We start from the raw sequence: 25,117 nt of genomic DNA on the forward strand, positions 1-25,117 counted from the left end.
TCCTTGCCTGCTCATTGCCTCCCTCTGGTGCTCTGCCCCCCTTTTTTCTTTCTTCCACAGCCTTCTATTCTTTCCTTTCAGACTCCCCCTTTTCCATCCCTTTCACCAATCAACTTCCCAGCTCTTTACTTCATCCCTCCCCCTCCCAGTTTTACTTATCGCCTTGTGTTTCTCTCTCCATCCTTCCCCCACATTTTATATCTACTCATCTTTTTTTCTCCAATCCTGCTGAAGGTCTGGTCTGGAAATGTTGACTGTACTCTTTTCAATTGACGCTGTCGGCCCACCGAGTTCCTCCAGCATTTTGTGAGAGTTGCTTGGATTTCCAGAATCTGCAGATTTTCTCTTGTTTGTAGTTTGAGCTGTTGATCAGATTTCTGAATGGTCCATGAACACTGAGCTCGATTTCCCTTTTTTGCACTACATTTTTAACTTTGTAATTTAAAGCAACTTTATGCATTTACACTGTACTGCTGCCACAAATGATAACAAATCTGATTCTGATGTTGTCCAAGGTGCCATGTAAATCTGTAGACTTGTACAATTTTTGGGCACTTTGTTAACCACTAAAATGTAATTAAAGAGGAAGTCAGGGAAGGGTCACGTGAAAGTTTGGGGCTGCAGTACAGGCAATGAAATTTCCAAGTTGTGCAAGATCATTTTAGTCTTGTTTAATATCTTAACCCCCTCCCCCACAAGATCTTCTAACCGTAGACTTGCCTCATCCTCATAGCAATCAACCCGTCAAGTCCATTCAAAATCTTATTTTATCGAGATCGCTTTTCACTCATTGTAGCTCCAGGGTGGATTCGCTGTATTAACTTAATCTTTCCCCATTCTGCCTCCGGCAGAAATTAGGCCTCGTCCACTCCTTGGTGTGGACACAAAATATCCCGTTCAGTATTATCGGCCTGTCAGGGATTGCATTTTTTTCCCCGATTCCTCTTTGTGGAAGCTTGCAACGGTGTATATATATTTTTTTTCTTTTTGTTATGCACTGAAATAGCTGCCGTTTTTCCTCCTCCGTTACAATAGCGGCCACCTTTTAACACCCGCTTTATCGAGTGTGAACGTCTACTGCGGCAAGGCAATACGTACAAAGTAGCAAGCACATCAAAGCAACCGTGGCTGTTCAATAATGAGTAGCCTGCGCCCCCGGCGTCTTTTATATGAATGGAGAGGGGTGCGCGCTGATTGGTCGCTGCGCCGCAAGATCCCGCCTCCCCCCCGCGCTGATTGGCCGCTGCGCCGCTCGGCCCCGCCTCCCGCGCGCGGGCGCCGCTCGAGTGGAGGAGGAGAGACATCGGGAGCATGGCGCAGGGACTTTGAGGAACTGGGCCGCGCTCCTCACAGACTCCCAGCTACGTCCTTACGCTCGTTTTGTTTTTTTTTAAAAAAAGAGAATGGCTTTTTACAGCGAAACCGAGGAGAAACGAGTCCCGTTTCTGAAAGAAGGCGTTCGGGAGAGGCGCCCGAGCAATGAGAACGCGGCTGGAGCTGCGGCTGCGGCTGCCGGCAGGGCGAAGTCATCATTTCCCTTCCGAAACGCGTCGAAATCCAAACAACAAAATGGCGAACAAGTCAACGGGCCGCTCGCAGGAAGCGCCCTCGGGCTGCTCCGAGCGGACACGGGTGCGGCTCCTAACCAAGTCGCTGCAGAAAGCGAGGAACGCGGAGCCAGTACCTTTCAGAAAACCACCGAAGATCTTGCTCGGAAGAGTTTTCAGATTCCTAAGAAGAACAAAGAAAAGAAAGGTGCTTTATCACATAGCGCTATTTCTTGCTGCTAGTCATGAATTCCAGTTCTCTTGCCTCTTACTGGAGAGAGGTTGGGAACTGCCTTTTTAATAGGGATCGTTAGCAAATCAGAAAATTAAAAAAACCTCAAATCTTTGTATTAAACACCACAAATTGATGCAGGTAAGTGGACCACAAGGAAAGCATGTGGTCTGTGGTCAGAAATGTGGAATTTCAGTACTTAATATGGTGCCTGACCGGACCTCCTTTATATCTCCAGTCCTGTGGGCACTGTGCTTGCAATCTTGCAAGGTCTTGTGGAGAGACTCCTTCTATTTACTCACCCTTTGGCTTTCTTCTTCATCCACATTGATGCAATGGAAAATGCTAACCCAGTTTCATTCGGTTTTGTTTTGGAGGACATCGGTTTCTTGTTAATCCGATCATAGGAGTTGGGATAGACCATCCCAGCCTTATGTAGGGTTTTGGCCTTGGTGAAAGGCCATTGAAGCATGTGGTTAATAGTTTGAATATTACCAAATGACTAATCGTCAAATTAGATCGTTTTGCATTCCTCAAATACCATCAGAATGACCTGCGTTTGGATGCAACACTTTTGGTGTTATTCAGTAAGTTGTGGCACAGAAAGAGCAAGGTACTACCCTCTAACTTGCTTTTTGAGCTCTATTGTTCTGTAGCATGTGGTGTATAACCTTGAGCTTGGAATTATAATAAAATTTCATGTACTGTTGACACAAGCCGTACTAGTCTTGAAATACAGCTAAGGAGGTCATTCAACCAAATAAGTCTGTATCAGCTGCTTGAAGGGGCCATTCATTTAACTCTGATCCCATTATTCAAATTTTCTACTTGAGAATTATTTTGTTCTCCTTTGTAAGCTGACTTCCTTTCACCTTAATGGACGCAACATTCTAAATCTTCACTTGGAAGTTAGTTTTTAATGCACCCTCTGGTTCCTTTGCTATACCATTGGTCACTAGTTGTAGACTATGACATGTACTGTCAAATTATGGTTTGAGATATTAGCATGGATAAGGTTCATTCCTTAGAAGTAAATAACAAAGTTCCAATGAAGGGATTTGGCCTGGTTTCTCCCCCCTCCATAGATGCTTCCTGACCTGATGAGTTCCACCAGTATTTGTGTGTGTTGGAAAAGTTCAGCTGAAATTTTGACAATTTGTTTCGTGTTGTTACTTTATGTGGAGAACAGTCAGCTCTCTTGGTTTCTTAGTTTTTTGCCATGATAAAATGTATTGAAGGTTTAGCATTTTTATTTTGCACTGTATCGATTACTGCAATTTCCATCACTGTGGAAAGATATCTTGGACTCTTGAATAGGTTGGATTTGAACTAAGAAGTTACCATATTTCCTATTTTCCCAATTACCTGATTAAACTCCTCGGGAGCCATGGATATTTGAAATCCTGGAAAGTCTGGAAATATTCAGTAACCTTTAATGGGAAAGTCTGCAAATATTCAGAATATGCACAGAGGAAAGGAACAGAGGTCATTATTCCAGAGGCCACGGACTTGACTTTATTGCTGGTCAACTACGCATTAGTAAGCTCATGTTCTAATAAAGATAAATTTGCACTAGTATAGGTCCCTTCTTGAACTCGGTGTACAAAAACCTTTCAACAAATTGCATCATTTTTGAGGCAAACTTGGCAGGTGTAAATACATTATTGATGGCCTGAAGGTTGAATAAGCTTGCAGTTTATTTGTATTCCTTTCTTGGGGAAAAGTAATGCCTGATACTGAAGCGATACAAATCATGAAATTGTGAATTACCATGTTCTACATTTCACCATCGGCCTTGCAAAAAAAACGAGCTTGCTGTCAGTCTCCCAGCATAGATAAAAAAGTGATCGATGCATCGATCCTATTGCAAACGTATTAGCTGGCATTCCACTTTTTAAGAACCCAGTTGTAAATGGATTTTGACTCTACCCTGGAAGCTCAAAATGTGCAATTAAAACTTATTATTTCCAGAAGAATTATTCCATTGTTTCTGCTGCATCAGAATTTTTACTTTATTCCATCTAAATGTTACGTCTTTTTTGTCTTTCTATTTCTGTCAAATTGCTTTAGCAGTAAGTAATTGGGCTTGATGAGGAGGAGGACACAAATGTTCCTTTTGAAGGGGCCATGCTATTAGCAATTTGGATCTACAGCAGTTTGTGTAACAAATGTGATGTTAAGTGGATGGGGAGGGGTCATTTAGAATCTATTTCATGATTTTGTAAGGCATGCCATCCCAGATTCTAGCTTATTGAGATGAATGACCATTTAAATTATTTGTGATGCTTTTGTTACTAAGTCAGTAGATACAGTTCTTGCTTGAATCACCAATTATGCTCAATGGGACCTGTCATAGTGATCGCCAGAAGAAGTATGAACGTGTAAAATTGTTCTTTTTAAAGATTAGCCTTTTTGTCATGTGTACATTGGAATATACAGTGTAATGCATTATTCTGCATCAACACAATCCGAGGATTGTGCAAGGGGCAGCCAGCAAGTGTCACCACATTTCCGGCATCAGTGTACCACAGTTACAGGATGGCATCTATGATGTTGTGGGCATCACTGAATCGTGGCTGCAAGAAGATCGTGGCTGGGAGTTTAATGCCCAAGGATGCACATTGTATTGAAAGGACAGGCGGATAGGCTGAAGGGGTGGGATAGCAAAAAACAACTCAAATCATTAGAAAGAGGTGACATAGGATCAGAAAGTGTAGAATCATTGTAGATAGAGCTAAGAAACTGCAAGTGTTTAATGACCCTGATGGGTGTTATATATAGACCTCCGAACAGTAGCAAAGACGTAGTCTACACATTACAGTGGGAGATAGAAAATGCATATCAAAAGAGTAATGTCATGGAAAATTTCAGTATGCAGGGACTCTGGGAAAATCAGGTTTGTGCTGGGTCTAAAGAGGAGGAATGCTTATGAGATGGCTTTTTAGAGCAGCTTGTGCTTGAGTGCACGAGGGGAAAGGCAATCTGGATTGGGTGTCGTGCAATGAACCGGAATTGATTCAAGAGCTTAAGGTAAAAGAACCTCTGGGGTGTAATGATCATAATATTGCATTCACCCTGCGATTTAAGGAGAAGCTAAAGTTGGATGTATTTGTATTACAGTGGAATAAAGGGAATTACAGAGGCATAAGTGAAGAGCAGGTCAAAATTGATTGGAATGGAACATTAACAGCAATGGCTAGAGTTTCTGGGAGCAATTTGGAAGGCGCAGGATAGATACATAGTAAAGAGTAGTTTTCAAAAGGCAGGATGACACAACTAGCTGACGAGAGAAGTCATAGCCAACGTAAAAACCAATGAGAGGGCATATAATAGAACAAAAATTAGTGGGACTTTTGAAGATTTGGTATCTTTTTAAAATAAACAATAGAAGGAAATTTAAATGAGTCATTAAGAAGTAAAAGATGGACTATGAAGGTAAGATAGCTAATATTAAAGAGGATACTAAAAGTTTCTTCAAATACATGAAATGTAAAACAGGTGAGAGAAGATATCGGGCTGCTGGAAAATGATGATGGAGAGGTAGTAATGGGGCCTAGGGAAATGGTGGATGAGCTGAATGAACATTTTGCATCAGACTTCATTGTAGAAGACACTATCAGTATGCCAGAAGTTCAAGAGTGTCAGGGGACAGAAGTGAGTAAAGCTGCCGTTACCAGGGAGGTGGTGCTTGAGAAACTGAAAGGTTTGAAGGTAGATGGGTCACCTGGACCAGGTAGTGTACACACCAGCATTTTGAAAGAGGTGGCTGAAGAGACTGGAGGCATTAGTAATGATCTTTCAAGAATCAATGGATTCTGGAGGACTGGAAAATTGTGTATGTCACCCCACACTTCAAGAAGGGAGAGAGGCAGAAGAAAAGAACTTGTAGGCCAGTTAGTCTGACCTCTGGTTGGGAAGATGTTGGAGTCGATTATTAAGGATGAGATCTCAGAGTACTTGGAGGCACACGATAAAATAGGCCATAGTCAGCATGGTTTCCTCAGGGGTAAATTTTACCTGACAGATCTGCTGGAATTGTTTGAAGAAGTAACAAGCAGGATAGACAAAAGAGAATTGGTGAATGTTGTATACTTGGATTTTCAGAAGGCCTTGACAAGGTGCCGCATATAACGTTGTTTAACAAGTTAAGAGCCCATGGTATTACAGGAAAGATTGCACAGATAGAGCAGTGGCTGATTGGCAGGAGACAGAGTGGGAGTAAAGGAAGCCTTTTGTGGTTTGCTGGCAGTGACTAGTGGTGTTCCACAGGGGTCTGTGTTGGGACTGTTTCTTTTTACATTAATATGTTAATAATTTGGATGATGGAATAGATGGCTTTGTGGCCTAATATGCGGATTATACAAAGATAGGTGGAGGGGCAGGTAGTGTGAGGAAGCAGAGAGGTGACAGAAAGGCTGAGACAGATTAGTAGAATGGGCAGAGAAGTAGCAGATGAAATACAGTGTTGGGAAGTGTATGGTCACACACTTTGGTAGAACGACTTGGATGAGAAGAAAGGGCAAAGAAATGGCAGATGGATACAGTGTCAGGAAGTGTAGGGTCAAGCACTTTGGTTGAAGAAATGAAAGTGTTGACTATTTTCTAGATGGAGAGAAAATACAAAAATCTGAGGTGCAAAGGGATTTGGGAGTCCTTGTGCAGTATTCCCCAAGGGTTAATTTGCAGTTTGAGTCAGCGGTGAGGAAGACAAACATAATGTTAGTATTCTTTTCAAGAGGACTAGAATATAAAAGCAAGGATATAATGTTGAGACTTTTAGAAGGCACTCACTTGGAGTATTTGTGAGCAGTTTTGGGCCATTATCTAAGAAAGGATGTGTTGGCAGAGAGGGCTCAAAGGAGGTTCATGAAAATGTTTTCAGGAATGAGGAGCTTTTGATGGCTTTGGGCCTGTGCTCATTGGAATTCAGAAGGGGGGAGGATGTCATTGAAACCTATTGAACGTTGAAAGGTTTCTAAGAGTGGATGTGGGAAGAATGTTTCCTCTGGTTGGAAAGCCCAAGACCAAAGTACACAGCCTCATAATAGAAGGATGACCATTTGGAATGGAAATGAGGAATTTCTTTAGCCTGAGAGTGGTAAATCTGTGGAATTCATTGCCACAGGCTGCTGTGAAGGCCAAATCATTGAGTATATTTAAGGCAGAGGTTGATAGTTTCTTGATTAGTTAAGGCATGAAGGGATTTTGGGAGAAAGCAGAAGATTGGGCCTGAGAGGGAAATGAGTCAACCAGGATGGACGGAATGGCCAAATTCTGCTCCTATATCTTATGGCACCATGCTCACAACTCGTCTTAAACCATACATCTTGGGAATGTAGGAGGAAAACAGGAGGAATGTAGTTGACAATTACCAGCTTGCTTTATAAGGCCACTGGTTTAATTTATATTGGCTTTGTACATTAATCCTGAGAGACCACAGGTGTGCCTTCAATATTGAGACTAGTCTGAAAAGCAACAGAATTGTCTTAAATGTGGACTTTATCCATGGATAGTCCCAAATGTAAATGACATAGAGACCAAAAGCATTTTTTTTTTCTAGGTCACTTTCACACCAAATTCTAGTTTCATGGTTGTAAAATTAAAGGGAAAAGTATCTCTAACCATGACACACAAACCTGAAAATTTTCAGCAGGATTTAGTGAATCGATTTTGAATACTAAAATGAAGATCTAGACTTCAGTTTTTTCCTTGAAGTTAACACATAGAATTACTGGTGTCAGATGGTATGTTCATGTAACGGTCAGAGGAATATTCATTTTTTTTTCATTTAAAGAAAATCTGAGCAAAGTGGAAGTAACATTTCACTTTGAAAGTAGAAATGGTGAGATTAACATTTTGCTTCCATAGGAATTGATTGAGTTCACTAATCTTTTTGCTTGTCATTTAAAATCTATTATTCACCTATTAAATTTGATATATTTTGACAGCGTAAGGTTCTGATTCAGAGATGTTCAGAAAAGATGGGCTCATAACATGTAGTGAATTCTTGTGGAGTAGATCATTATTTAATAATGCTTTGTCTGTAAATGAGACATTATGTGAGATAGGCACCCAGAATGTAATTTTAGCCAAACTAACATTAGGCCACTAATATAATTTCTTTCCCACCCACCCATACTTGCCTTTGCTAGATTTATGAGCTGATCAACTTTGCTAACAGGAATGCAAAGCATTCCATGTGGGAACAGAGGAATTGAGTACTGATTTTCCTCACCTGGACTCGGTGGCAGAGACTTAATAAGTTTTTTGAAGTTTTCTCAGCTTTAAACAAAGAAAACATAACAATACATGACATGACTGAGTGTTAGTCCATGACAGAATGTAGAAATAAATGTAGAATGTAATAAATTCACAGTCCAGGCATCATATGTGGGGGTGGAAAAATGGCTATTCGCCACGCTTTCTCTTGCATATGTAACTGAACGCATACTCCCGTAGCTCCATTAATGGCACAAGCTTCAATTCTGTTCATGTCTGTTGCACACTACTTTGCTACATTACTAGGAAATTCACCACTGTTTGCAATACCATTAGCAGATCAGTGCTATTGTTAAATTATACGTATTTTTCTCTTGCCACTAAAATGGTGTTTGTTATTTTCAGTTTCTAAAAGCTTTTGTACCTCCATTTTGGCTTGAAACATCTAGCAAGCAATTTATTTGCTTCACACTATGTATTGCATAAGACCATAAGACAGGAGCAGAATTAGACCATGTGGCCCATCGAGTCTGCTCCACTATTCCATCATAGCTGATTTATTATCCCTTTCAGCTCTGTTCTCCTACCTTTTACCTGTAACCTTTGACACCTTGACTAACCAAGAACCTATCAACCTCTGTTTAAATATACTCAGTGACTTGGCCTCTACAGCTGTCCGTGGCAGTGAATGCAACGGATTCACCATCGTCTGGCTCAGGAAGTTCTTTCTTGTCTCTGGTCTAAATGACGTCCCTCTGAGGTTATATCCTCTGGTCCTACACTCGCCCTCCATAGGAAACATCCTCTCCACTCTATCTAGACATCTCAATATTTGATAGGTTTCAATGAGATCCCACTTTGTTCTCCTAAACTCCAGTAAATTGATAGACATACTTTATTGATCCCGAGGGAAATTAGATTTCGTTAGAGTTGCATCAATCAAGAATAGAGTATAAATATAGCAATATAAACCATAATAATAATATATACATTATGCCAGATGGACGTAAGTCCAGGACCAGCCTATTGGCTCAGGGTGTCTGACCCTCCAAGGGAGGAGTTGTAAAGTTTGATGGCCACAGGCAGGAATGACTTCCTATGACACTCAGTGTTGCATCTCAGTGGAATGAGTCTGGCTGAATGTACTCCTGTGCCCAACCAGTACATTATGTAGTGGATAGGAGACATTGGCCAAGATGGCATGCAACTTGGACAGCATCCTCTTTTCAGACACCGTCGTGAGAGAGGGTTCCATCCCCACAACACCACTGGCCTTATGAATGAGTTTGTTGATTCTGTTGGTGTCTGCTACCCTCAGCCTGCTGCCCCAGCACACAACAGCAAACATGATAGCACTGGCCACCACAGACTCGTAGAACATCCTCAGCATCGTCCGACAGATGTTAAAGGACCTCAGTCTCCTCAGGAAATAGAGACGGCTCAGTGCCGTCAAATGCACCTTGTACGTTAACCCTTTCATTCCCGAAACAATTGTCGAGAACCTCCTTTGGACCCTCTTTGATGCCAGCATGTTCTTTCTTGGATAAGAGCCCAAAGCTGCTCACGATATTCCAACTGTAGTTTGACCAAAGTCTTATAAAAGTCACATCCTTGCTTTTATATTCTAGTCCTCTCAAAATGAATACTAACATTGCATTTGCCTTCCTTACTGAACCTGCAAATTAACTTCTAGGGGATCCTGCACAAGAATTCATAAATCCCTTTGAACCTCTAATTTTTAAAATAAAAATTTCTTCCTGTTTAGAAATTAGTCTATGCCTTTATTCCTTTTACCAAAACGCATGATCATACACTTCCCTACACTCTGTGCCATCTGACACTTCTTTGCCCATTCTCCCACACTGTCCAAGTTCTTTTGCGGAATCTCCGCTTCCTCAACTCTACCTGCCCCCTGCCTATCTTTGTATCATCTGCAAACCTGGCCACAATGCCAGCAATTCTGTTATCCAGATCTTTGACATATAACTTGAAAAGAAGCGGTCCCGATACCAACCCCTGCGGAGCAACACTAGTCACTGGCAGCCAAACAGAATATGACCCCCTTTATTCTGAACCTTTGCCTCCTGCCAGTCAGTCAATCTTGTATCCATATTAGTACCTTTCCTGTAATACCATAGTCTCTTATCTTGTTAAGCAGCCTCATGTGTAGCTCCTTGTCAAGGGCCTCCTGAAAATCAAAGTAGACAATATTAACTAAATGAGTGTTACCAGAGCAAAAAGCATACATAGCTACTTTCCTCAAAAATGTTATGTGGTAACTTGTAAATCATTTTCTTTTGTGTATTCCATGGTTGTGAATCATTTATTCTGTAGTGGCACTTAAGTCTGAGAAATGTTATGCAGTTGTATACAAAAAGTGCACAGAATTTAAAGTAGTGGTTTCAGAGCAAAAAAAACCATGCATTTACAGTGTCCTCAAAAACAGAAAGTGGCAACTTGTTTTTAAGTATTCTGTTTTATGTATATTATGCTGTAGAGTGTTTTGGAATCAGTTATTTGAATGTGCAACTTGAGTGTTAGAAGTTAATGCAGTTATACAGTACTGTGCAAAAGTCTTGGGCACATTAATAGCTAGGGTGTCTAAGACTTTTGCACAGCACTGTACTAAATTTATGTATTGTACTGTAATGCTGCCGCCAAATGAAAAAACAAATTTCATGCTGTGCGTGGTGATAAAGCTGGTTCTGATATGGGTTTCTATTGTGGACTGAGGAAAATCATAGTTGGGAAAAGGGGGAGGGAGCAGGAAGCACCAGAGACATTCTGTAATGATCAGTAAACCAATTGTTTGGAATCAAAAGATCTTGCCTGGTGTCTTCACCCATGCCACCCACTGCCCCGGCACTCCTTTGCCACCTGTCCCATACCTCTGCTTTGGCACTCCATCTTTGCCGTTCCCAACATCTTTCTGGTTTAAAAGAGAGTCCTTCCCTCTTTTATTCCCAACTGGCCTCTTAACTCTTCTCACTTCTTTATCATCTCCCCCTGGTGCCCCTCCCTCTTTCTCCCATGGTCCACTCTCCTCTCCTGTCAAACATCTTCAGTCCTTTGTTTCCCTCCCATCTGGCTTTATCTATCATATAGCTTGTCTTCTCTCCCCCCCCCCCCCCCAAACACCACACCGTTTTATTCTGGCATCTTTCCCTTTCTTTCTTTCTGGTCCTGAAGGAGGGTTTCTACCCAAAACATTGGCTGTTTACGTATTTGCAGAGATACTGTCTGTTAAGTGGGAGCTAGTTTAAACAATTCTATTGTATGTATCTCTTGCTGCAGTACTAATACCATGCATTTATTGGTAGTGGTATGCTTGAACCCTGATAGCATCACTCAAAATGATTCATTTTACCAAGGCTTTTGGCAAAAGGTTCAATGTTTTGCTACAGTCACCTGAACTTGGTTGTTTAAATAAAATTAGAATCATGCAAGTCACAGGTAAATGGGAAAAGGAAAAACAGTGAACAAGTACCACAAGCTTACACTTTGAGATGAAATTTCAGGCAGTAAGCATATTGAACCTTTATTCTTGTTGATTAAATTTAAAAAGATCAAATTACACCTGAAAAGGTACTGTTGTATTAATTAAATAAATTTACTTTCAGAACGCTGTCATCTAGTACCAGTGGGCTCCAGAGAATTTAAACAAGACATTTTGAAAGTTCTCAATTCTTCTTGCCTGGAGTCATCATCAAGTGCTAACTTTACCTACATGAAACCTAGATTGGTTCATAATGAAAGACTAGAGAGGGAGGTTGGTGTACTTTATCATTTAGACTTAATTTATCGTAAGTATTCTTTCCAGGATGCATACATTTAATTTTTTTTAATATTTCTAGTATGCAGAGAAAAGGAAAGAAATGAGAAATGAGGGCCGAACTGAAAAGGAGTTGGCAGAGTCTTATGCATTCTTGTTGACTGAACCATCAAAAGTGAGTTTGTTATTATTTGAAAATGTTGAAACAAGCCTGATAAAAGCTGCTTTTATGTTGTGACACATGGTGCGACCAAACACATTTTGAAATTTCTGTTTTCAAGATTACTGGGCTTTAATCAACACATGTAATTGACTGTTGCGTGAGTTGCACAGGAGAGCTGTAACTTAGATTTTCTTTGTTTTAGTTCACTACTTTGACAACTGTATTCAAAACTTGGTCTAGAAATTCATGTCAGACTACTGCTTCCACAAAAGGAAATGTCTACTTTTAAACTTACTGCAGCATCATATTGCTGAAGTGCTTGCTAAATGAATTTGCTTATAAAAATTTGAAAATGCTTATCAATTAATACTCATCTCAGCAACTTTGCATTTATAACAAAGACTGGTTTGATTGCTTCTGCTGAAATCTTTGCATACAAACCCTCAGATATTTTGGTAGGAGCTGTTGTGCAGGTTTACTTACATTGTAATTCTGATCAAGGACAATGATGCCTGCTTCCGTCTCCAGTCAAATTTACTTTCTTCTCTTGGTTGCTACTAACCTCCCTTATACTTTCTAAGAGCAATCTTATTAAAATTATTTTTTTAATGTAAACCCTCTTTTTAAATGAAAAATTCTAGTACTCTGTCCTTTTTCTGAAAGCCTGGAATATGTTTTGCTTTAAATTCATTGCCCCATAATTTGAGACTTTACAAATCAAACTTCTATTTTATCAGATCTATTAACGTATTGCCTTTGTAAACTAGAGTGCTCCTTGTTGCCTTTACTTCATTGTAGTAGATGTTTTTATTCTCCACTCTTTCACAGCTGTTTTTGGTTTCATTTCTACTTTATTATTTTCAACACCTTCTGTAATACCCTCAAACTCATTGTTCCACTAATATTGAAAAATAGCTATGTCGTGTGTCTCAGAAGTATGAAAAACCTGACTGAACATAGTATCATTCCTCTTGCCTTTCTGCTTACTTGTTGACCCTCCGTGGTGAAAACACCAGTAATTTTCTGTTGATCTCCTTAGCCATCACCTTGAAATAAGTATTCTACCTGTGGGTTTCTTTCCCATTTCATTCCCTCAAATGTCTGCCCCTTGGTGGGTTTTATCCTAAGAACTGGTTGCAAGATTTGCTTTTTTTTAAGTTCCTTATAGTCCATTATTATCTCCAATATGTTTGTATCTTTGCACAGCATCTACTGATTCCTGCAGTTTTCCTTTGTTCAGGCTGCTTATTCAAGCACTATCTATTTGTTATCAGAAGTCCACTAAAGAGTTACTGATTTGTCCATTATTATTTAATCCCCTCCTGTCCCTCCTTTTTCTGCATTGCCTTTTCAGCTACCTTGAGGCATCTTTGACAAACACTGCAGAAATGTAGTGGAACTAACATCTAGTGAAGCAAAATACCATCAGCCCCTCAGACTGACAAAGGTAACTGGGCAAAATAATCCCAACAGTACAATCAGTTTTAAGGTACCAGAATCCCTCAGAACAAATAATGAATCTGCATACAAGCATTGCTATGCTTTTTTGAATTTTACTTGAAGCATAATATTCATTTTTTCTGTGCTGAACTATTGTGTCAATAAATACCAATTCACAAATAATTAATATGAAGAATAATAAATTTTGAGTCATCTCTGCCCTTTTTCAGATGGTTCGTAGATTCTAACAAAATCAAAAGAAATTAAGTGCCTCTTAAAATTTGTGAAATGCTTCTTAAGAAAGCATGGTATTTGTTTTCAGCTATGAAGCAAAAGTTAGATCTGGATTAATTGCAGAATGTAATATAGGGCAAATGATAACAAATCACATTGCCCGCCTAGGTTCACCATTCTCTGGTAGTATGTGTTATAGCTGGTAAAGCCACAAATTTTCATGATTTGGGGAAGCCAGCAGATACAAGTATTAGACTGAAGACTTCCAATAAAAGGGTCCCTAAACTGGGATATGTGTTTCTTTTACCTGATTGATTGCATTCTTTTGTGTACTTTTTATTAGTTTGTGTAATTCAATGCAGATGAAGTATGATTTCCTTATTTATTACAGTGTATAAAGTGACTTGTTTTTCATCTTCACCTTAGGCTAAAATCAATTGACGCAGGTTGTAGAGAATTGTGTAGCATTGGAGACCACATGTAATACTGCTGGTTTTTAATGTTATGGTGGTGTTTGTATATGCATACCACTGTGACATTAAAGCAGGTAGTATGACCATAGAATCAGGCTGATAAGCTTTATTTCTACAACCTAATGTAGAATCCAAACCTTAAGTGTTGACGTGCTAATCTGGTTTTACCAATATCATCACTTTTGTGATGTAGGAAATGTGGCAGGCAGCTAGCTTTCACAAACGGCATTGAGATATCATTTTAATAATCTGTTTGAGGGGTAACTTTTTAGTGGGAGGGGTATGGAAATTCCAGAGAACCTGTTGCATTCACCTGAAAGGATATAAAGGGCATTGATTTAAATTGTATCTGTTAGGTTGTTCTTCCAACAATGCAACACTTTTTGTGCTGCTCTGAAAATTTTGTTTTCAAGTTTCTGGAGTTCAAGATTGCTAAATCTTAAGATTGAATCAATGGCTTTTAAATAACTCCTGTTGTTTTCCCCTTGCTAGGTTGCCACTATTTGTGAGAAAGGATTGTCTGTGGGAAGTTCCAAAGTAACTGTTCTAGGAAATCCTGCAATGGGTAAGAAATTTCTTTGTTTAAATTAAAATTGATATTTTTAAATGTGTAAAGATGTACAGCAAGTTTGCTTAAATTCTTACTGGAAGGATTTTGAGCATTTGTACTTTTCAGCTTTTACCTAGTGCAACCTTTCAAAACAGAGCCTATTGATTATCATTTTATCTCCTTCAGGTATCTATCTTTCAAAATACTGTGATGTACTTCAGCCCAATCCAATGGATAATGGAAGAAAGGCAGAGATAATAATTTTCAAAATCATAAAGGTATTTTGTTTTGTTTTTGAGACTTGTATTTTCAGTCTTTGGATTTGTTTTCACATATATCCTGCGATCTCAGTTTCAACTTAATTCCTATGTAGCATAATATACCTTTAAAAATATTTTACTGTTGGCCTGCAGTAGATTAAGAGAGAAGAAAGGATTTCAGTGAATGTGTAGGAGATGATTGTTGTGTAGCAGGATTTTAATTCCTGATGTGTTTGTTGAATCTTTGGTCGTCTAAATATAAGCGGAGAATGCAGAGGTCCCAGTTGGGAAATAAGCATTCATCCTGCTGTAATTATTTCACTGAAAGTATTAACAGGCTGGAAATGGATCCCAATCCAATGGCTCGATTATAAATGGTGTTATTTTGATGTTTTTTAACACAAATATTTAATTTTGACTTCATTAATTTTAATTTTTCAGGGAAGGGTAAAAGCCGTCTTGGATAACACCACCAAGAATTTCACCCCTCCCACACCGAAACATGATTGTCATGTTTTTAGAAACCTTGACCGGGTCCTTTCCCTGTTTACTTACAAAGCATTTGATCTTACTCAGGTACCTTTTGAAAACTATTTTTTATTACAATGCATTGCAATTTCTATTTCGCGAAATAGTAAGCATGCTTGTTCATTTGTATTTTCTGAAAAATGAGAATTAAGTTTACTTATTCATGCCTTGTACAAATTTTTTTTCTTCATTATCATTTTATAATGTTTCAGTTTTATCTTTATGAATTTGGAAATGAAGGCATAAGGCAATACCCAAGACATGTTTGCCCCTATGCTGTCGTATCTTTCATTTACAAGGAAAATAAAGTCCCCAGCATCGCCAAGCCAGTCACACTGAGGTAAGGAAAATATGTGTTCTGATTATAGGTCATTGATCTGAAAAGTTATCTACTTTCTTCCTTCCTAGAAGACTGCCTGAATTACGAAATACTTCCAGAGCATTTTGTTTTAAGGAACAATTGCTCTTAACAGACTGGGAAAAAATTGTTTTGGATAACATGAGCTCATTGAGAACTAATGTGGATTTGAATCTTTAGAACATAGAACAGTACAGCACAGTACGGGCCCTTCAGCCCACAATGTGCGGACCCTCAAATCCTGCCTCCCATATAAGCCTCCACCGTAACTTCCTCCATATACCTGTCCAGTAGTCTCTTAAACTTCACTAGTGTATCTGCCTCCACCACTGACTCAGGCAGTGCATTCCATGCACCAACCACTCTCTTGAGTAAAAAATCTTCCTCTAATATCCCCCTTGAACTTCCCACCCCTTACCTTAAAGCCATGTCCTCTTGTATTGAGCAGTGGTGCCCTGGGGAAGAGGCGCTGGCTATCCACTCTATGTATTCCTCTTATTATCTTGTACACCTCCATCGTGTCTCCTCTCATCCTCCTTCTCTCCAAAGGGTAAAGCCCTAGCTCCCTTAATCTCTGATCATAATGCATACTCTCTAAACCAGGCAGCATCTTGGTAAGTCTCCTCTGTACCCTTTCCAGTGCTTCTACATCCTTCCTTTAGTGAGGCGACCAGAACTGGACACAGTACTCCAAGTGTGGCCTAACCAGAGTTTTATGGAGCTGCATCATTACATCACGACTCTTAAACTCTGTCCCTTGACTTATGAAAGCTAACACCCCATAAGCTTTCTTAACTACCCTATCCACCTGTGAGGCAACTTTCAGGGATCTGTGGACATGTACCCCCAGATCCCTCTGCTCCTCCACACTACCAAGTATCCTGCCATTTACTTTGTACTCTGCCTTGGAGTTTGTCCTTGCAAAGTGTACCACCTCACACCTCTCCGGGTTGAACTCCATCTGCCACTTCTCAGCCCACTTCTGCATCCTATCAATGTCTCTCTGCAATCTTTGACAATCCTCTACACTATCTACAACACCACCAACCTTTGTGTCGTCTGCAAACTTGCCAACCCACCCTTCTACCCCCACATCCAGGTTGTTAATAAAAATCATGAAAAGTAGAGGTACCAGAACAGATCCTTGTGGGACACCACTAGTCACAATCCTCCAATCTGAATGTATTCCCTCCACCACCACCCTCTGCCTTCTGCAGGCAAGCCAATTCTGAATCCATCTGGCCAAGCTTCCCTGGATCCCATGCCTTCTGACTTTCTGAATAAGCCTACAGTGTGGAACCTTGCCAATTGCTTTCTAAAATCCAAATAGATCACATCCACTGCACTACCCTCATCTATATGCCTGGTCACCACCTCAAAGAACTCTATCAGGCTTGTTAGACACGATCTGCCCTTCACAAAGCCATACTGACTGTCCCTGATCAGACCATGATTCTGTAAATGCCCAGAGATCCTACCTCTTAAGAATCTTTTCCAACATCTTTCCCACCACAGACATAAGGCTCACTAGTTTATAATTACCCGACTATCCCTACTACCTTTTTTGAACAGGAGGACAACATTCGCCTCCCTCCAATCCTCCAGTACCATTCCCATGGACAACGAGGACATAAAGATCCTAGCCAGAGGCTCAGCGATCTCTTCCCTCGCCTCGTGGAGCAGCCTGGGGAATATTCCGTCAGGCCCCGGGGACTTATCCATCCTAATGTATTTTAACAACTCCAACACCTCCTCTCCCTTAATATCGACATGCTCCAGAACATCAACCTCACTCATATTGTCCTCACCATCATCAAGTTCCCTCTTATTGCTGAATACCAAAGAGAAGTATTCACTGAGGACCTCGCTCACTTCCACAGCCTCCAGGCACATCTTCCCACCTTTATCGCTAATCGGTCCTACCTTCACTCCTGTCATCCTTTTTTTCTTCACATAATTGAAGAATGCCTTGGGGTTTTCCTTTACCCTACTCGCCAAATCCTTCTCATGCCCCCTTCTTGTTCTTCTCAGCCCCTTCTTAAGCTCCTTTCTTGCTTCTCTGTATTCCTCAATAGACCCATTGATCCTTGCTTCCTAAACCTCATGTATGCTGCCTTCTTCCACGTGACTAGATTTTCCACCTCACTTGTCATCTATGGTTCCTTCACCCTACCATTCTGTATCTTCCTCACCGGGACAAATTTATCCCTAACATCCTTCAAGAGATCTCTAAACATCGACCACATGTCCAAAGTACATTTCCCTGCAAAAACGTCATCCCAATTCACACCCGCAAGTCCTAGCCTTATAGCCTCATAATTTGCCCTTCCCCTATTCAAAATTTTCCTGTCCTCTCTGATTCTATCCTTTTCTATGATGATGCTAAAGGCCAGGGAGTGGTGGTCACTGTCCCCCAGATGCTCACCCACTGAAGATCTGTGACCTGACCTGGTTCATTATCTAGTACTAGATCTAGTATGGCATTCCCCGTAGTCGGCCTGACCACATACTTTCTTCTTGGTATGGCTTAATATTTGTTAACATGCTGACATGGTTTGTGCTTAATGGGTTTTCCCATTCTAAAACTTGCTGTTCTCTCTACTGTGAATGAAATTAATGTCTTTTATCAAAATCTGCCAATGCTGGAAAATTGGAAATACTTCAGAAGCCTGAATTCCTGGGTTAAATGGTTAAGAGATCAATGCAACCCTCTCACTGGGCTTGTATACAAACTTGGATTGTTAGCTAACTCTGCTAACAGCCAAGTGACTCGTACCTTCCGGTAACTCAGTTCCCCAAGTTCAACAGCCTTCAGTTTAAGCAGGTGCTGCTGAACATCTTCAAACTCCACTGGAAGACCTTTCGGATTTGGGGGTGGGGGGGTGGTTAGTTTCCTCAGTAACTCTAGCTACTCTTCCAGGATGTAACATGACAGGTTTTGACTGGGTGCACCACACAGTTCCTTATTTATGCTCATCGTTCTTCTTAGGAGAAACTTGTACCTTCTCAAATGTAGCTCTGAACACCAGGGGAATGGACAAGGTCTTCAAGAAATTCTCTTCATTTCTCTCCTTGCATGCTCCCACGAGCCTTCTCACAATGGCAGCATTTATTCCCGCAAGAATAGAAGCTTCACCTTTTTCATCTGGATCAGGGCAGACCAACACTGGGGTATCAATAGTCTCAGTTACTCCAACATCTGGTTCCGAAAACTTAAGTTTCAACGACAAGTAACCATTGTACGAATACTAAGCCCCCAAATTTCAAAAGCACTGAATGGCATCAATGTTAAATGTGTCAAAACCAGTTGCAATAGGATCTCTAAAGTAAAGTAAAATAACTTGAGAACTTGTGTCAAGTATGGCTCTGGCATAAATACCTTCGTATTGTGGACTAACCAATCAAGAGGGATGGACGACGGGATATAAATACCAACAGTCTAGACATGACTAGTCATTAACCCTGATGACAATGGCAGAGTTTGTCATTGAAATGTTGGTTAAATTCGAAACCTGTACCTGGCTGGAAGCCCGCAAAGAGTCAATTCGTCATATATACCAGGAAAGCACTAGATCCTTTTATTAACTAATATTTGTAATATCTTTTTATCTTGCTTCATAAGTCCCAGAGTAATCTACAGAAATGTTAGTAAATAAATATTGTTCACTTGGTTGTAAAAAGGAGATAGAGGTTTGTTTAAGAAGCCTCTCATACGAGGAAAGAGAAACACATCAGGGGAGGTGCATATGGCACTTTTTCCAGAGCTTTAGACTAAGTCATTTGACGAGGGTCAACCATGGATATTGCTTCCTAGCTGTCTAGGTACACAAGCCAGGGCAGAACAGTAGAGAGAGCTAGTTGTTGCCCGTGTAACAAGCTCCCGCTCCACACATTTGATGAACCCAAAGGAAACAGAAAAGACTGATGCTAGTGCCAAACTGTAATGTCCCAGGAGTTGCTTGTCTGCGTTGAACACAACATAAGACTGCCTTAGGGACTCCAGCTACGGATTTTGCCCTCTGATTTACTCCCATAGCTTTCCTTGTGAGTGGGTATAGCCACAAGGCAGTGGAGATTTGAGATCAGAGTTTTCCTTCTAGAAAAACTGCCAATCATGGCTGACAGGTCTCATCTGTCCAAATCAAATTGTTTTAAGGTCCCAGTAACCCACTTTTGCCCCTTCTCCTGTCAGTAGAAATGGTTCCCCCAGGCTTGGTAGCTAAGCCACACCCATAGGCCAGGAGATGGACTTTGTTGTCAGAGGCTATTTGAGCCGCACACCATTGGAAGCATTTAATTGGTAGTATGAGCTTATCTCCGCTACCACCCCTAGCTATAACAACCTTGAGGAACCCAGGTCAACTAAGGCATGGCTATCAAGAGTAGAGTCAAAAAATTAATTTGAATACTCAAAGCTTTAGGTGGAGGTGGACACATAGATCCTGAGGGTTGCAGGATTGGCAAAGATTATTGAGGGCCAGAGCCCTAAAGGGAATTGAAAATTGGTGAGAATTTAAAATAGACAATATGTAACTGGGAGTCAGTGTAGACCAGTGAAAGCTTATAAATGATTTGATGCATGCTACAGCACATGGACAATAGTTTCTTTATAACCTTAAGTTGGAACAAGGGAGATTGACCAGGAATGTGGTGGAACAATTGGTAGACATGCATTATTAAAGATATTTCATGTCATTCACATATTCCCTTGCTCAGTATTTCCACACTCCCAATTTGTCGTTTGCAGATTGGTTTATGTATAGCTTTTCATACGTTCTATTGTATTTCTTTATTTTCTTGTAACTGCCTGCAAGAAAACAAATCTCAAGGTAATATGGTAACATACTTGCGTTTTGACAATGAATGTACTTTGACATGTTGCAAATCTGGTCATTTGGCAGGATAGAACTAATGATTAGAATGTCTATTCAAGCTGTCCCCAGGTTACAAGTGTCCATTTGATATTGATAGTTTCCATAATTAATTCAACAGACTGACTTGTACATGAATTCATTCCTACTCAACATATTTTCTGCTTGAGCGCTGAAGAATCAGTTGTCATCTGCTATTGTAAATATTGGCTACTTGGTTGAGGTAGTGGAGAGTGACTAACAAGGCAGGAATTTTATGTGGGCTCAAAGGGATATGTTGAAATTCCTTGTTAGGATTATTGGTGAAGTTGTCAACACAGGTTGCATGCTCTGTTTGAATTTTACTTTTTGTGAGACTTGGTTGCTTATATCTAATAATGTACATTTTTTCCCTTGTAGCTCAGAAAAGAATTGTTCAGGTATGTTCCTGCTCATTACGAAAACAAAATATTGTAAATATAACCAGAAAACTATCAAAGTAATCATTAGACAGCTTTGTGAAAAAAGAAAATATGGTAGCATTTCAGACCAGTTATATTTGATTTTTGCAACGCTGTCAGCCTAAAATGTTAACTATTCCTTTCCAGAGACTTCTTGGCTTGCTTTTGATATTTAATTATTTCCTGGTTTTTGTCATGTACTTGAATTTTCAGTAGAAAACATCTGTAAAACTGTAGTACCACAGTAATAATGTTCTTTTTCTGTAATTGACTGATACCAAGGTGAGATCCGTGTTGAAAGCCACAGAAATCTAATAAATCATTGAAGTATTCTCTGCTGTCCAAAGGAAACTTCAGAAATGTGCAAAAAAAGGATCTTTCATTTCTGAAATGTTATATCGTTCTCATCCTGGCTTTTAGTAATTGAATGTATAGCAGCATACAGTGGTATCATAAGGGCCATGCCAAATTTGTTAGGAAAGCAATTGGTTGCATCAGCCTTAGTGTAATCGATAAATTTTTCTGATTCTAACCATCCAATGTGTACAAAGTGAAAGAAAGGAGCACAATAAAAAATTAATTTGATTATTTAATCTTCATTTTAATAGCATCTTAAGTTCCTTGGGCTCTAAGTTTTGACCTTCTCAACCCTAGTTTGAAAATCTAATTTGTTTCGTCATAGTCCACCTGAGCTGCCAGATTAAATCTCAGCAGGTTTGCTCTGATAAGCAATTCAAAACCTCTATTCCATTAAAATAGATTCTAGGAAGAGGATGTTGGTTGAAATTCAAAAGTGAACACACACTTTTAATGAGCATTACATGCATTTTAAAATTGTGGGTCTCAGTTGTTAGAGCATGTTAAAAGCTGTGTGGTGTTCATTTTAATTATACACTGGATTTCGGTTAATTGGGACCAATACATTTTGGTCCGACTGAGCAGCTGCCCCAATTAGCTGAAGTTTCATGGAAATAGTTAAAAAAATTTTTTTAAAAAGGCATCACCACCATTTAACTGAGTAACTAATCATGTATATGAATGAAATACAGAACAAACTAGAACACTAACACTACTATAGCACTGTAAAACAGTAGTTCCTAATTGTTATTGACAGAGGAATTCATCCACGGTGTATGCTACCCTGTTCTTTTGATTGACTGTGAACAGCGAACAACAGTATAGGCACCTAGTGCAGATAATGGACTGGCTTCATACAATGCCTTCGATTGCACGCTCCAGATCCTCATTTGGATTGCATTATTCAAGATGATTGTCGATACCTTCAAATTCTTTGTAGTTCCTAACTTGTTGTAGTAGTGAAATTGTCATTTTCACTCCAAGGCTGAATGCTTGAAACTGCAGAGAACAAAGCAGCTCTATATTGGCTTAGTGCTTACTTCTAGCCAACTATCAGTGCCAAAAATCACTGCCTTTTGAACATAAATACACACAGCTGACATTATTTTAAAAACTGATCGCTCTAAGCATGATGTAGGGGGCACGCAAGTGCTCATGACTGACACTAGTTAGAAACAGGCAACAGTCTCCTGCCATAATTAAGTGACGTAGTGTCCCAAACAAACGAAGGGATTCCTGGATATTTTCTCAGTTAATTTTTGTTCTTTAAGTGTTGTCCTAAATAAGTGGCTACCCTGATTAACCGATTGCTCAATTAACCAGAAACCACTGTTTTGTGTATCTAATTTGTGATCTATAGATAAGCAATCATCCATATTTCCAATGTTTTCCTGGTACATTCATTCTAGACCTATTTTCCATATTTTAGTTTTGAACTACTAAAATCAATTTGCTTCTTGTATGTGCTTTATTATTTAGGATGAGATACTAATTTTATAATCAGGTTTTTACATTTTCATAGTAACATAAGTAGCCAAGAAAAGAGGTTCTGCTTTCAGATATGTGTATCCCTAAATATATAGTTTGATAGTTTCTTTAAGCTTATGAGTGGTCTATTTTTAACCAATCTTTGGGCATTTAGATTAGGTTAGCTTTATTTATCACAAGTACACTGAAAATACAGTGAAATGCGTCCTTCGCATCAAGACCAGCACATTCTGAGGATGTGCTGGGGGTAGCCCATGTGTGTTGCCATGCTTCTAGCACTGACATAGCACGCCCACGCCCACACTTACTAGCCTTAACTTGTACGTCTTTGGAATGTGGGAGCAAACTGGATCAACCAGATGAAACCCACATGGTGATGGGGAGACCATAGAAGTTCCTTACAGACAGTGGTGGAATTGAATTCTCATTGCTGGTATTTCTTCTGAACATTACTATCATCCTGATCTGGGGATACTATAAACTCGGGATATGTGGGTTACCAATTATTCAGTGCAAATGCATTGTCTCTGTGATTAACAAAACTACAGGTATATCATCTATTTAATTTTAGTTTCCTACCTGAACATTTGAATTAAAAGTTGTTTCTCTTTAGAGAAGTCTTACTACACCATCTGGAAAGGACAACTTATGAACAAAGGGAGGTTTCTGTGCTTTGGTTCTTTACAGTCAGCTACCCAACCGTTCCAGCCATTCAAATTGTAAGTACTTATTTATCTATACTTTATGGCTTGATTGATGAACAGGGGAGAACTGTGCAAATTAGTGTTGAGAATGACTGTGGCATAGTGAAGTCTAGCAATTTTCTGTTGCTGGAATGTGATGGTACTTCAATTTGTACTTTTCTGAATCTGAAATCTTTCAAGTAGTGAAAAGCAATTTTAAAAAATGGGTGAAGGCTAAAATATATCCTAATGCTTGAATTCTGAGTGGAAAATTTGGTGCTATAGTTGTCAAATGTTCATTAATTTGACAAAGTATAGTATATCTCGGTAGCATTTGGAGCGTCACAGTAATGTAACATTTAGCATGTCACTATTATAGCTCGGCATTGGAGTTCAATTCCAGCGTCCTCCATAAGAAAGATTGTGCGTTCTTTCCACATACACGTAGGTTTCTTTTGGGTCCTGTGATTAGACTAGGGTTAAATCGGGGGCTGCGGGTAGCTTGGCAGGCCGGAAGGGTCTGTTCCATGCTGTAGCTCTTTAAATAAACAAATCAACCAGCCAGTCAGCCAGAAATAGTACCTGATCATACTGTTGTGCAGGGTATGTAGTTTTGGTTTCTGTGTATAGATCTCCTTCCAACCATTAAGAGTAAAACTAAATATTGCATGAAATGCTCAAATATCAGTCAGACATCTTTAGTAAAATTCAAGATTATTTAATGTAATTTCTAGTATGCACATGTAAAACACAATTGTTACTCTGGATCTGATGGAGCACAAAACCCCCCACTAAGATAAAGAATACAATAAAACATAATATATAAATACTGTATGTACAATAGCTACTTGTACATAAATTGGTTGCATGTACATGCTAGGTACAGGAGTGTTTGTACATTAGATGACTGGCAAGAAATAATAAAGTAATGGTGGTGGGGTGAGTTACTGGATGAAGGTGTTGATCAGCTTATTGCTGGGAGAAAGTAGATGTTTTGGGGTTTAGTGTCCTGGCATGGATGCAACGCAGGCTGGAAGATTGTGGCCCAAATTTTGTACCTTCCATCCTTGGATCAAAGATTAGGAAGAAATGTATTTCATCACATTTAAATGTCACAGTTGATTCATCATCATCTGTTATTGACCATGCTGTGTGTATAAAAAAGCATTTCTTGACTTGCATGAATCAACTTTGGGTGAATCTAGCTCCAACTTTATAATTCGCTTACCAATCCAAGACTCTCTTACAAGTGGAAATTATTCTTTCATTGACTTTAAGTTCCAGGGATACAGCCTGAGTTGAGATCTACCCTAATTAAATCTTTGAACTCACTCCAGATATTATTTTGGCAAAGGGCCTTGGCCCGAAACATCGACTGTACTTTTTTCCATAGATGCGTTCCTTCAGCATTCTGTATGTGTTGCTTGGATTTCCAGCATCTGTAGATTTTCTCTTGTTTGTGTTAAGACTGGTATATCCTCAGGGAAACAGGGTGTAATTAA

The 25,117-nt window shown here is 39.7% G+C and overlaps 1 protein-coding gene across 2 annotated transcripts in view; it reads left to right on the forward strand.

Annotated features, from left to right (window-relative positions):
* The first annotated feature begins 1,308 nt into the window (after positions 1–1,308).
* The window catches only part of LOC134356857 (protein TASOR-like), a 57,484-nt gene continuing 33,675 nt past the window's right edge, over positions 1,309–25,117 (forward strand). For both annotated transcript variants that reach the window (XR_010020450.1, XM_063068064.1), the window contains exons 1-9: positions 1,309–1,755; positions 11,619–11,767; positions 11,853–11,945; positions 14,573–14,645; positions 14,817–14,908; positions 15,332–15,466; positions 15,631–15,758; positions 21,047–21,066; positions 23,546–23,651. Coding sequence is in view for 1 of the 2 variants with exons in the window: in XM_063068064.1 (XP_062924134.1) it covers positions 1,404–1,755; positions 11,619–11,767; positions 11,853–11,945; positions 14,573–14,645; positions 14,817–14,908; positions 15,332–15,466; positions 15,631–15,758; positions 21,047–21,066; positions 23,546–23,651 (1,148 nt within the window). In the remaining variant the exon portion in view is untranslated. The remainder of the gene's footprint in view (positions 1,756–11,618; positions 11,768–11,852; positions 11,946–14,572; positions 14,646–14,816; positions 14,909–15,331; positions 15,467–15,630; positions 15,759–21,046; positions 21,067–23,545; positions 23,652–25,117) is intronic.

This window comes from Mobula hypostoma, chromosome 15 (genome assembly GCF_963921235.1).
Source record: "Mobula hypostoma chromosome 15, sMobHyp1.1, whole genome shotgun sequence".
Lineage (NCBI taxonomy): Eukaryota > Metazoa > Chordata > Chondrichthyes > Myliobatiformes > Myliobatidae > Mobula > Mobula hypostoma.